Below are 14537 nucleotides of genomic sequence, written 5' to 3'. Positions count from 1 at the left end.
TAAATTAATTTATTTTAATATAAAATCAATGTTTTGTTGGGTTTTTAATTTTTTAGTTTTTCTTTTATTAGATTATGGATCATTTTTACAACAATAGCACCAGTCTGAATAGAGTTATCATTCTTATTTTTTACTTAAACTTATACAATACAGGCTGTACTATAATTACCTTTAGTTGAGAGGAACTATAATTACCTTTAGTTGGGAGGGACTATAATTACCTTTAGTTGAGAGGAACTATAATTACCTTTAGTTGGGAGGGACTATAATTACCTTTAGTTGGGAGGGACTATAATTACCTTTAGTTGGGAGGGACTATAATTACCTTTAGTTGAGAGGAACTATAATTACCTTTAGTTGAGAGGAACTATAATTACCTTTAGTTGGGAGGGACTATAATTATCTTTGGATGGGAGGGGCTGTAATTATCTTTAGTTGGGAGGGACTATAATTATCTCTAGTTGGGATGGACTATAATTACCAGTAGTTGGGAGGGACTACCATTACCTTCATTTGAGAGGGGCTATAATTATCTTTAGTTGGGAGGGACTATAATTATCTTTAGTTGGGAGGGACTATAATTATCTCTAGTTGGGATGGACTATAATTACCAGTAGTTAGGAGGGACTACAATTACCTTTAGTTGGGAGGGACTATAATTACCTGGAGTTGGGAGGAGCTATAATTACCTTTAATTGGGAGGGACTATAATTACCTTTAGTTGGGAGGGGCTATAATTACCTTTACTTGGGAGGGACTATAATTAACTGTAGTTGGGAGGGACTATAATTACCTTTAGTTGGGAGGGACTATAATTACCTTTAGTTGGGAGGGAGTTGCATTAACTAGAGAAGTTTATGCCACTTCAGAGTTAAACTGTACAGAAACTACTATTTTTTAAGGTTCAAATATAAATTAACTTGATAATATTCTCTATATAAATGAAAATGCTTTTCCTATTAAAACATACTACAGAGTCCACAGTAACTCCTACAGTTGTCACTAGCCCATCCAGCAAAGTTATTGCACACATCTGTACCATACCTCTCACAGTTGGCAATGGCATTTACACATGGGGCAGGTGTTGTTGGGGTTAAAGCTGTAACAGTAGAAGTATTACTTATCAGGAAACTATGCAAGTGCAATGATTAGTATGATAAGGGAACAAGCAATTCATCACATTAAAGCTGAAAATGCCCAATTAAAATCAGAATTTTTAACACAAAAATATTAAAAGAATGGCCGCAGAAATTTGAATTGCATTTGCAACTGGCCAATACTCAAATTTTGTATCTGCATCACTGATGTTTGAGATTTGATTCCAACAATATCACACTGAACATGTGAGAGTGAACAACAAAAAGGAGAACATTTTGTTTTTAGAGGGTTTTGTATAACACTTAAACTGCCAAAACATATTTTTGTGACTGATTTTTTTTTAATTTCTCATTACTACTATTATTTTTATTATTCTGCAAATGAAATAGTCAGGAAACTTGAAAATGGACAAGTTTTCGAAAGAAGGAGTGATTTGACAGAAATTAATAAAAAAAAAAAAGGTTTCTTAGATATCATGATGTCCTTTCACCTTTTTATTGTTGATGGCTTCAAACTTTAACCATCCATTTTGCAGCTTTTGGTACCACAAGGGCTTCCAAGCATATTCATATTAAAGAAACAAAACTTGCAGTTCTTCTCAGATGTCAATGGTCTATTTTTTTTTTAAATATTTGCAAAAAAATATGGAGGCATAGAAACTGTTTCCTCAAGAGACATGCTATGCATTACAATAATAGTAATTCCACTTATTACTGTGTCCTTTGACTCATATTTGTCTAAAATAGTGCATGTTAGTGATTGAAATTTTAACATGTGTCTGACAATGTACATCAGGGACAGACACTGTCATAATTCTTTAAAATAGTTACTAGGATTCAAATGTTTTGTTTTTTTTTTAGTTATGTTGTGTAACAAATAAAGTTGAATATTTTCACAGGGATTATTTCACATATCTAATTCTCTGAATTTTAGCTCTTTTTGACATTAGCAAAATTAATCCTTTCCTTTATGGGATTTAGCTGATGTGTCATTTTTTTACACAAGTGATTCAAGCCAAATATTGAAAATGTTCTAGATTTTTCAAATTTAGTCCAAATAAGCTTAAATTTGGAGGAGGTATTAACTAGCAAAATGTTTTCAGAAAAAAAGTTGCGATGACATGTTTATGGTTACCATGGAGACAGCAGGGGATCAAAAAGGGGCAGAAAAATGCATTTTTTGACAATTCTTTTCACTGAAACTTGACTTTTAAATTAAAAAAAAAATCAGTATGAAATGGTAGGGTCAGAAACCTGCTAAATCCAGAAAATATAGCTAATGAAAAATTGTTTAGGCTATTTTGCAAAGCTGTCAGGCCTCCAGATTTTCCTGTCCCCTGCAAGATTTCTTTTTGGTCCCCAACTGCATGAAAAATAGTAAGTTTTTTTTTAGTTAAAAGCCTTTCCAATTAAGTTAGCCAAAAAAGGTACAGAGAAATTTGTGCATTAGCCCACTACAAGCCCTAGAAAAAAGGGAGAGTGTCCTATAATTAGGAGCGTCAAAAGGCGCCATTATGATGGAAAGGGTTAAAACCCTAGTGTAAATTGTCTATTTAAAAGTGTTATTTTCATATCATATTGATACAAAGAACAAAACAATGTATTGACAGGAGCAATGAAACTTTGATACTTATATAGATAAAAAAATGAACTTAAACATCTAAATATAATACCACTTCTACTTCCGAGCTCCCTGAACTATTTCATTAACAAATGTTAAGGAGGTTTTTTTTAAAATAAAAATGAGCCAATTTAGATTCTACAACCATCTGATGCATACCAACTCCTTTTCCACTGACAGATCCAGTTCCAGTAAAGCTTCCTTGTTGAGTGGTGAAATCACATACAGGTTTAGCACAACATTCTCCATCTGTCTTGGTCATGTGACAATAAGGTGGAACAGAACCATAGGTAGGGCAACTGGCAAAATAAAAACATTATTATATAAAACCAAAAATTAACTGAAATAATCAACAGATAAACCATGTAATAAAGCCTAGTAATGTCATAAATTAATTAAGCTGTATAATACATCCTAGTGATGTCACAATTGATTCATCCTCTGTGAAGTGATCACATTGCAGTAAATAGTAATCAGTGGTGTACCATTCATCTGAGTATATGCAAACTACATCACTGGTAAAACAATATATGCTGATTTCATATTTAAAAAAAAAATGAGTTGGAAGCGAGGCACCCTTAAAGACAAATGGCTACTTTTATGTTATATATATTTTTCACCACAAGTTTCTTCCCATAATATTTTTGTCTTGCATTTCATGGCATTTGATTCAATTAATGCCCCCCCCCCCATAAAAAAAAAAAAAAAAAAAACTCAAATCCTGAATCCGCCCCTGATTGGACAAGCTCTGACATCCCAAAAGAGATTTGGTTTATTACATGCATGTTTCTGATTTTTTTTTCCATTTAGCCTGATTCTTACAGAGACTTACAATTTAAACTGAATATTTGGCAGAACAGCAGTTCATAAAAAATAGTTTGTCAAATAAGAGCCTCGTATGTGTTTTCTTTATCGACTCAACAGTGAAGCAGCTATTCGTGGGGCAACCACCTACCGGGGAATGAAACAACAGACACAACTATTTTTCCCTGGTGGGAAAGTCTTTGGAAGGAAGTTAAAGATACATGTAAGAATCAAGTAATTCTTAACACAGATTTTACTCAGAAGCAATTATTATACATGCACTAATTAAATAATGTAATTTGAAGGTCAAGGTTGTAGCTGAAGCATTTTGTCATAGTGATGCAAGATACTTTTGCTGAGCGAGACAAGAAAAAATCAGCAGGTGTCTTTAGACCACTTCCAAGTATTTTCTATTTTAAAATGCCAGAATTTTTTTTCAAGTTTTTATTCAAATTTTCAATGAAGAAAAACTTATTTCATTATTTCAGTGACTATTAAAGTAAATAAAACTAGTAACAAGGACATATATAAGGTATGTTTTCTCTGGCTGAAGTCAAACCAGCGGTGGATGAAGAATTACATGTTGTGGGGAGTAACTAATATAAAAAGCCGAGCGAAGCGAGGCAGGAAATTTTTCTTTTTTCACAAATACCCCCAAATGAAAAAAAAATTGCATTGCTTTGTCGGCCCTGTAATTCTAGTTACGGAAAACATACTTATCAGATCACTGTCTGAGTAACGTGTACTTATCGAGCTATAAAAACTCAGACAATTTTAATAAAGTATTGTTCTCACTCCATGAACTCAGTTAAAATTATGCTTATGAAAAATGAAAATTATATACGGTCATAATTATGGAGAGGCAGCTGACTTACTTGCCTCAATGTGTGTGCTGCAGCTCAGAAAGACTGTTTGACTGTTGAAACGCAATGTAATTTTTTCTGCTTTTTTCCTTCTGAAAATAACTTTAGAACAGCTTCAGAATTTTATTTCACCGCCAAGAGCGGTGTGGTCAACATACTCTATTATAATAGAGATTTAAGGAAACAAGAGAACTGATGGTAATAATTGCTTACAGGTCTTGGCATCTGTATTCTCCAGTTTGAGCGTTGACACAGGAGCACTGAAAGTCACAGCCATCTTGCCATGTCTGACCTTGGATATACTGTCCTTGTTTATAAGCACATACAGCTGAAAATATCAACAACCACTATATAGTTCATGGAAATACATGTGTATAAAAGATGTAAGACCATCAAGGGCCATAGTCTATTATCTTCAACTATGATTCGTTGGCTTCAGAAGTTGAACCGTCATTGAGAGATAATAGCACAAAAATAACAACTTACCTAGACCACTTGGAAGTCTACCAAGAGAATTGCTAGTGAATGTCTGTATTTGCTGGTTAAAATTGCAGACAGGTTGCTGACAACATTCAGATGGGTTCTGAACCAGTGTACATTCAGCTGGTAGATCGTAATACAATGGACACCTGTAACAGTAAGAGAGAGGTAGTAAGGTAAGATTTATTTTTTTACTTTCATCCTTTTTTTCTATAAAATTAGCACCTCTATCACTGTGTTTATTTAATTTTAGTCTTTGACAATCACAATAATATGTCATTGATTGATTGATTAATTGATTGATTAATAAACACAATTTTCGGTCAACTAATGATTTTCTTCATTGCCTTCACGTTGTTTGTCTAACGCACAGAAGAAGGTAATTTTTGCTCATTATATGTTTTCTTATAGTGTAATATCTTTATCGGTATTGTCGTGCAGTCCTCTAGATGGTATTATGGTATTGTATGTGCACACATAGTCAATCTCTCTATACTTTCAGATTTTATGCTCTTTTTACCTTTGAATCTTTTCCGATTTTAACCTATTCTATCCTACTGACCGATTGTAACATTGGTATCTTCCGGAGGCTCCATCTTCACAGACACATTCATAATCACATCCATCCATCCATTTCTCACCATGCTGGTATTGCTTTCCTTTGTAATAACATTTTCCGACTAAAAAGAACATGTATTAAATTGCATGACATTCACTGATAAGAAATTATCCAAATGTCCTCATTCAATGGTAGATACAGAAATTCAGAAAAGGAGGGGCACAGATCAACTAAAAGGGCCGATCAAGTGATTCCTGGTGATATTCTTGGTATAATAGATAAAAATTTCCAGCGTGAATAGGAATGCTCCCCTTGGACCCTTTATCTTATTCAACTATATACTAAAGAAAAATTGAATTATCCAGTAATACTTATATTTAAAACAAGAACCTATTCTTTACTTTCTAGAACTTACAGAATCCAGTTGCTCCATTTGACAGACCTACAATTAAAAACACATTTAAAAACATAACACAACCGTTTTTCATAGTAGAAGAAATATGTCCATGAGACAAGGATTCTCCACCCATAAAGTTAAAAGGTACATTTAACATGAGGTTGATGTGACAAACCGTCAGAGCTCATACTAAAGCTACAGAACAGTGCTAGAAATCGACAAAAGTAACTTTTGTCCACGGACAGATTACTTTGTATGACAAAATTAAAATTTGTACTATGTTATAAATTTTGTTAATCTGAACTCATTTTCGTTGAACAAAGTTCACTTTTGTCTGTACAAAATTTAATTTTGAGTACAAAACCGCAAAAGTCCCATTCGGCGCCCTGTAATATCAGCCAATATATAGAAAGTGTAAACTGGTCCAACCCATGATATTTCATATAACTTATTTAAAATTTGTAACATTTCTTATAATTCAATTTCTAATGGATTCTAATTCAAATATTAAGAATTTGCTCATTACCAAAATGTTATTTTGTTCGCGATCATTTGAATCGTGGGGTGACAACAAGTAAGTTATGCAAAATAGTTCGACTTGCTGATGTACTTGATTAGTGTTTTGATATAGTATATTAATTGTATAAACGATACTATGTGTTGTAGTATACTACTTTTTCTTTGATGATGTCAATCCTATAAGATATATTTTCATATGGAATAAAGTTATATAGTTACATATGCTCGAGAGAACCAACCAATCAGGAAGCTTGTTACAAAACAAATCATCAAGATTAATTGAGGATTCCCACATTCAGTTTCTGTAGATGTCAAGCAAGAGAACGCAAGAGATTTCATAACATTTTTCAGACCTTCAACATTGAAAGTAATGCTGAAGTTGACGGATTAACGGTAAATTGAAAAAAAATATTGTTCAACTTACAGAAACCGCAGAATTTTCTACAGTTGTCACCAGCCCAGTCCTTGTATCTAGCATCACTACACACAAATAATCCATAGCTAGCACAGTCTGTCAGTCTGTCAACACATGGTGGTGGTGCAGTGGTGTACAAAGCTGTATATATATGTTTAAAAGTTATAAACAGTTGTCATAAATAAGGTGAGGTGCATTAGTAACAAGTAGAAAATTTTGTAAGATATCTCAAGACTTCTATCTAGCATCATCATTAAACAGCTTGCCGACTATGTAGAATGTTATTATTTTTACTGCAAAATTTAACTTTTCACTACAATATAGATGTCTATAGTTAAATTTCACTCACGTCTGCAGAAACCACAGAATCTAGCACAGTTGTCCTTGGCCCATGGTGCATAATTTGTACACATATCATCCTGGAAACTCTTACAGTTAGGTTGTACATCTTGGCATGGATCAGGTGGCAGTGAAGCACCTGGGAAAATAGTCCATAAAAAATTATTTCTATAGATATGACATTTTTAAAGTTATAGTTGGGATGCGAGGAATGGAGGTTTTTAATATCCTTCAACACTTTTTTGTTTCTGTTTGTTTATACGGGGAATTGAATGTCTTTCTTCACGGGATCGAATTTGGATTAAGTCGATCTATCAAGGCATTATAAGATTAATTATTCTTTACGATGAAATGCATGTGGGTGCGGGTGATGGAGTCGACAACACTAATTACCTGGTGCTCTGGTTGTTGCTACAGGGGCTACGGATCTCACTTGACAAGCTCTGTTGATGATATTGGACACAATACCCTTCAACTGATCGTAGGTATTTACCATGAACATATTCTGACTATCGGGATTGTCGGCTATAGCTTGAAGCTCTGATTGGTCAACACCTGCACCGATACCAATCGACATCATACCAATATGGTCGGCACGTGCCTGGTTGGCAGCGTTAGCTGTGTTGGTTGGATTTGAGGATCGTCCGTCCGTGATCACAACAGCGATTCTTGGCACATTAGGGCGAGCTCCGCTCTTTTGATTGAAAACCTGGTGGTTCATATAATTAATGGCTTCAGCGGTATTGGTACCGCCTCCAACATAGTTAATATTGTCTATAGCGGTCAAGACTTCCTGTCGTGACATGTACATATCCAACGGGAACTCAATGGACGGGTAGTTACTGAATTTCACCAATCCTACGTGAACCGCATCTGGACCGATGTTTAGCTCTGTTACAATTCTTTTAAGGAAGTCCTGTAGTTTTGCAAAATTTTGTGGTCCAATACTTCCAGATCCGTCGACAGCGAACACTAAATCGGCTTTTTGTAGGCATCCTAAAACATAATTTTTACAATTGTTATTCAGCACCACATGAACGAAAGCTGTATAAGTAACAAGCTTTTATTTTTTTTGTATGAATGTACACGGGTTAAGTTGCTGAACTAAAATCAAATTGAAGTGTAATCAAAGGAACCAAGAACCGGAAATCAAAAGAATGTAATCCAGAAACAAAGATCGGACATGGAAAACAGACAAACACAACAAAGAACACAAAGCAACCGAAATAATACATACAAAGTAATAAAAGTAAATAAGCAAACCGGACTCCACTAAAAACTGGGAGCATGAACCAGGTGCACCGGTAGGGTAAGCGTCCTCTGCTTTTCTAGAAACACCTGCCGAATTGTTCATAAAAATTCAAGTCCGGAGTAGACGAAAAGTAAGAATAAAAAAATCAATTTCACCCTAGGATACTAGTAAATAGGATATGGGAATTATACGTATACCTATTCAGGGAAACTAACCTGATGCTGCTGGTAATTGCTGGGTGTCTGAAATGATAAATAAATCATAAAGCATTTCAGATTGATATTTTCTTTTATTTAATTACATGAATAGGTGTTTATTGGTGTGTGCGTGTAAGCAGTATATAAGTCATTCCCAACAATGTAATTTTTTTAATGTCATGAATAAAGGGCATGTTGAATGACGACTATTATTAAATGGGGAAGTGAATTGATATTATAGTATATAGTGTCCTTGACATGTACACCAAGTACAAACTCAGTGTCTAACTTACCACTGTTTGTCCTTGTCGACAATGGATATGCTAAATCACCGAGAGAATCGAAGTTCTGGGCATTCATTGCATATCTGGAATGTGGATTACTGGCTGCATTTTTCAAATCTTGAAGATGGAAGCCAGTACCAATCCCGACAGTATACAGCTTAGTGCCACTATCCCTCACTCTCTTGGCTTCTTGTGCAAAAGCGAGAGCGTTTGATGCCTGTCCGTTAGAAACGAGAACACCAATGTGCTGAGCTCCGGCCCGAGCGTTCCCAAACTGACCAAAAACGTTAGAGTTGAGATATTTGAGGGCCTCTGTGGTATATCGCCTCCCTGGTTGATATTGTATCTGATCTATGGCCGACATCAGTTCTGATGTCGTTGAGTACTGACCAAACTTAATATTATTGTAAACTTGTCCACTGAACGTCATTATACCTACACGTATACATTGTGCCGATACATGATAGTTACGTATTGTCGATTTCACGAATTCTAGTTCTTCCCTGAAGTTGTTTGCGCCAACTCCACTTGAGGTGTCCACCATGAACATAATATCTTGGGGTATGCATGCTGTTGTAACATAAATGGTCGTGTTCATCATCAACATTCACATTGTTTGCCATTGTGAATTTTCGTTCAATATTTACATATAATTATGAATTTAGATTCAAGTAAAACGACGAAAAGACGTTATATCATTTTCTTTAATATTAACGATTTTCTTTGTACATGTGATAGGTACTATAGATCTTAGCATTTTCGGTCAGATTTTTCTTAGCTGAAGTTTTTCTTAACCTTGAATTATATTATCAAGTAATCTCAGCCTTATTAAAAAAAAACACAATTAAGCAATTTCTCATAAAGCATTCCAATAGGGCAGATGAAAAACATAAGCAGTATCCCTCTCCTTATCAAGCGATGAGGCAGTTTCAAAGTTTTGTTGCAATCCATATACGCCAGAAATCTGTTCAGTTATGGGAAGACCGAGGACAGTCCCATCCGCCGCCGGGTATAGTGCTGATATACTGTAGAAGCTATTCCAGTCAGGCAATACTAAAACTCGGCATAGGCATTCGAGAAGGCGAAACAAGGCGCAAAAATGATTTAATGAAGCAAGAATATTGCTAACCATGCTATATACAGTAAGGCAAAATTTGACAGTCCTTTGCATTAAAGCGAACCAAGCTTCTTAGGTAAGAGCGAATTTCCGACAATGGTATAGTGCTATGTTGAGCAAGCTTATTCTATATTCCTTGCAAAAGCAGATAAAGCTGTACTAAACTGATTTAGGTTTAAAAGCTAGATGACTTGTATTCCCATAATAAATGAAGCAAAGCATTAACTTTTTACGCATTTTTTATCCATGTGCCAATTAATTACTTACATTGTCCTGTAGAAATGCAATTTAGAGTAAAATCGTTCAAGGGTAGACGAACGTGTATTATTAGAACTATTGGTTAACTTTTTTGTAATGTCTCCGTCTAAGTGTCCGTTCCAGCATCAGTTCACATATTTGAAGATTAAGTTATATGGGAAGGACAAACTATGGTGCAATGCATATATTGGTAGAACTTTTCTTCACTAAAATGAACATCTTGAAGCAGTATTCGTTAGTATTTTTTCAAGTCATATCTATGTTTGTCTCCAATTTAAAATTTAAGTGAATCTAATATAAGTCTACGATGGCGATATACACGATTGAAGTCATTAAGTGAACATTATAGTGATTTAGTCCATGTCTGATAAGACATTCGTGATAATAGACCATCCCTGGACTCCATGTGTTGATGTTCCGAAGTAGGCCAAATAGTCTCTGATAACAGGGCCAGAAGGCCAACGATAAACCGCAATCAAAGTGTCTGGCCGATACAATGTCAGACACATTAAATATTTCAAAAGTCAAGATTTAGACAAATAATTCCCGAAGTAATCGATACATTTCAAAATCAAAGAAATTTTTTCGACTGGTTGTCAAAATCCTTTTCAAAGTGATCAGAAGCTTTAAGGAAACTTTGGACGTAAAGTATAATGTCAGTTTTACAATAACCCTATCTTTAGTTGAGATAGTTTTAATAAAATTATCCATTTTCTTGATGGAAGAAGACTCTTTTTCGCTTGCAATCTTAAAATAAGTTAAATGGACCTTAAGTATGATTTTGGATTTTCTGTGTGCATATTTATACTAGATAATAACTGTGCATAATAAGATGTCTTACCTTGCGCCGTAGTCAACACTGCGAAAGCTGCCAGAAGAAGCCCGAGTTTTCGGAACATCTTAAGGCGTGTATACGAAAAATCGAAACGAAAGTTTCTTATCAATGGGCATCAAGGCTTTTTATACAGAGTCTTATCTAAGCACAAGTCAGACAATTTGTGAATTACAGAACTGTCTTTGACCTCCGATCAGGTTATCAGGTCACAATTTTACACCTACATGTACAGATTTTTGTTGTCAAACAGTGCATGTGTTGCATGTGATGCAAGGGTGTGGACAAAAGACCGTTGTCTGCTAAGTGGGTGTAACATAAAAAAAAACAAAAAACAAAATTTACCACTAAGATGTGTTGTTGATAATATCTGTTGCGTTCTATCTTTTGATACACGGTATTCCATAACACATCCGATGTAATGTGCAATTTTGAATTGCGGTTTTTCATGTTTCTTCTTTTGATTTCTAGTTTTCCTCCAATTGTAAAATAAGAAAAAAAAAATAAACGGGTGATAAATATCCTTTTATAATTCTAATATTTTGTTATTTTTAAGAAACATATTTAGCACGCCATTTTGAGCAGAATGGGGATATTTTAATTAAACAATTACCACATGTCTATCATTATTGGTAGTTTTCAAAAAAAACATTTTGAAGCTTCTTCAATCTTCTTTCGTAAGGGTTTAAATATTGATAAGTTTCACTTCCATAGTATATTCACGCAAAAAAAAACAAAAACAAAACGATTATTTGTAGACACTTTACTGGTATTCTGATTATAATATATAAGAAGAATTTAACATCATAATAAAAAAAAGATGAATTATGTTAAATATCTTAACGATAATTATTGGACATGTGTTGTAAGAGTTGTTTTTGGTAATGGTTCTCGGATGGAAAAATAAGTAAAAAAAAAAATTTTTTTTGGACTCTGTTCAGTCATGAAAATTCATTTGCCCTATATAACTAGTGCATTGAGGTAGTTTATTCGTATGTTAGATAATATTTCCAGAAAATTTCCGACCAATTATGATTCCTTCAAGCTTCCAGGAATGCAAATTATATACGATGACTCACTCGCATTTGAAAACGTTTTGCGCATATGTACATCGACATTAGCAAACTAGCAATCTTCGGGTGATTAGGCCAATCCCACGGTAGTTATCCCTACTTCACAATAAATACGATATTTCAGTGCTTGTGCTGCAGTGCAATATTTCTACCTCATAAAAAGTTTAGTTTTAATGTATATTTTCAGATTTTTCCCCAAACCAGTTTCACATATCTTAAGATTTACTGGAGATAGATTTAGAAAATACTAGCAGTAACATGACTATAATAAACTTCCATACTGACAGCTGTTAAAGAGGGTTTCCAATCTTTCATGACATTTGTTACACTCTTACGTATGAATGCTGAAAACCTGAAAAGTTAATGTAAAAAAGTCTGGAAACTCTCAATGCTATAATATTATTTGAATCTAATAATATCTAGAACCCATATATATGATTTTTCAACTCCTCTTTATACTTCTACTCCTGATGATCAGGTGAAATTCCGACTCAAAATCCTTATATATCGTTCTAGGAAGGATGGAATTATGAGTAGGTAATACTTGGCCTATATTCCTCATACTTAGTGAAGACGCATCTGAATAAACCGAAGACGATATTAAAACACTGGAATTTTTTATTGACAACATATTTTTCCAGTGTGGCGGAGGGGTTATGAACAGACGGTCGTTTTTCCAATGGGAACAAATTGTGCTCCAAAATAACTCGCTGATCTTTTTCTTCGCTCTTATGAGGTTGACTTTATAGTTGATCTTGTCCGGAGAAGGACCATTGTTTAGTCGGATCATTTTGTTTTTACAGATGACGGTTTTTTCTCTTAACAACCATAGATTCGGGGATTTTATACATCGCATCTACCCTAAAGAGCTCGACATAAAGGAGACTACAGACACCATGAAGTCAGCCTCGTATCTTGACCTGCTTCTAGAGATCGATTGAAAGGGAAAACTCGTGACTTAACTATACCACAAACAGGATGACCTCTCGTTTAGTATCGCCAGGTGTCCTTTCATCATTGACAACATCCCTTCAGCACTTGTGAAAAGTTTACGTATCACAGCTCATACGTTACGACAGTGCTTGCAAAACTACCCGGACTTTTTACAATTAACTTTTAGGAACAGCGTTGTATTGCTACAAGTTTAAAGTCATCACTACGAAAGTGTTCTGGTTGTCGTCACGAACTCGTGGATCGTTATAGAATGTTCATCAGCACCACGAGAACCGTTTGGTTCAATGGATCACAGATTTCCGTTTTTGTCTCTCCCCGATGGAACACTTTATGAGTAATTTGGCGATTAATTTTTAAAAAGTCGAGGATGCTTACTTAACTGTGACCTAATTCTTTCTCCCAGTTTTTGTGTCCTATTTGCTCGTTTACATTTCCTTCTATATACGTGTTATTTTTGGTCATTTCATGTTTTTGTTGTGGTGTATGTGTGTGTATGTTGTATTTTTCATTGATTATATATAAAATATATACAATTTTAAAGAAAATCAATTTCACAAGGAGCTTGCTCTACATATATCAAATATGCAGTCATATATGTCTGTACACTAGTCGTGCTGTATAGTGGGAACAAGCCCCTGTGAACAAAGCAGAGGAAAAAAAAACAGTGACTTACTAATTCGTGTCCACGGATTATGAGAAGATTATGAAAACTTATTTGGGTCAAATAAATCATAATCTTCTCATAAAAAGAGAAAATAAAAAATTTGTGAGCTGATCCAAAAGAAAAAAATCTAGATTTACGATTCTGTGTAAATTCTTTTCAACTTTTCAAATCCAATCAAATTGATGTCATCCTTTTTTTTTCGGTATAGTGAGAACCATAATAATCTTGCATTTTGAAATTCGGAAAGAGCCATCATGCATCAAAAGAAAAAAATGGTTAATGTAATAACAACAAAATTTAAAGAAACAAAAAGTGTATCTGTTATTTACTTAAGTCGGAATAATTTTTAGAATAAAAAATAAGCTGTGATTTGAAATGAGGACATATTTCGCTTCGCACGCAAAAGCCACTGCAGCACACCGCACGAATTTATACATGTCGCATGTGATCCATTATATTGAGAACTTTTAACAGTGGTTACAGAATGGACTAGAATTTTCGATGACCTAACACTTTTTATGAGTGTTTATTTGTTGCTTCAGTTCAATTTTGTCCTTACATTAAAAGGGGTGGTTAAGGCTTTATAAAACTAGTTTGACTCCACCTCAGATATGCACCTGTCCACAGTCGTTGATCATTATTGTGTTTCCGTGTCGTTATTTTACTTTTTTCGTTTGTTTTGAAGAAGTGTCATCGTTCTGTTACCATGGGTTTTATTACCTGTGTTGTCCACCCTTTCAGAGCTTACTTAAAGGTGTGTTTACACTGATCGAAGACCGTTTGGCGATCTCTGTAAGTATTTATTATGTTCA

The 14537-nt window shown here is 34.5% G+C and overlaps 1 protein-coding gene across 1 annotated transcript in view; it reads right to left on the bottom strand.

Moving 5' to 3' along the window:
- The window catches only part of LOC148615603 (uncharacterized), a 55837-nt gene extending 44721 nt beyond the window's left edge, over positions 1-11116 (bottom strand). Inside the window, exons 1-12 of the mRNA XM_088581996.1 lie at positions 11038-11116; positions 8837-9406; positions 8562-8588; positions 7488-8090; positions 7105-7233; positions 6765-6896; positions 5840-5866; positions 5428-5545; positions 4872-5014; positions 4599-4713; positions 2878-3017; positions 971-1099 (exon numbers count right to left, since the gene is read on the bottom strand). Coding sequence (XP_088438122.1) covers positions 971-1099; positions 2878-3017; positions 4599-4713; positions 4872-5014; positions 5428-5545; positions 5840-5866; positions 6765-6896; positions 7105-7233; positions 7488-8090; positions 8562-8588; positions 8837-9406; positions 11038-11101 — 2197 coding nt within the window. The 5' untranslated portion in view covers positions 11102-11116. The remainder of the gene's footprint in view (positions 1-970; positions 1100-2877; positions 3018-4598; positions 4714-4871; positions 5015-5427; positions 5546-5839; positions 5867-6764; positions 6897-7104; positions 7234-7487; positions 8091-8561; positions 8589-8836; positions 9407-11037) is intronic.
- Between the last annotated feature and the right edge of the window lie 3421 nt (positions 11117-14537).

Source organism: Perna viridis, chromosome 5 (assembly GCF_037379345.1).
Source record: "Perna viridis isolate PV_CMFRI_1.1 ecotype Kerala chromosome 5, ASM3737934v1, whole genome shotgun sequence".
Lineage (NCBI taxonomy): Eukaryota > Metazoa > Mollusca > Bivalvia > Mytilida > Mytilidae > Perna > Perna viridis.
Note: the sequence above shows the minus strand (reverse complement) of the source record. Positions and strands in the feature narration are given on the sequence as shown.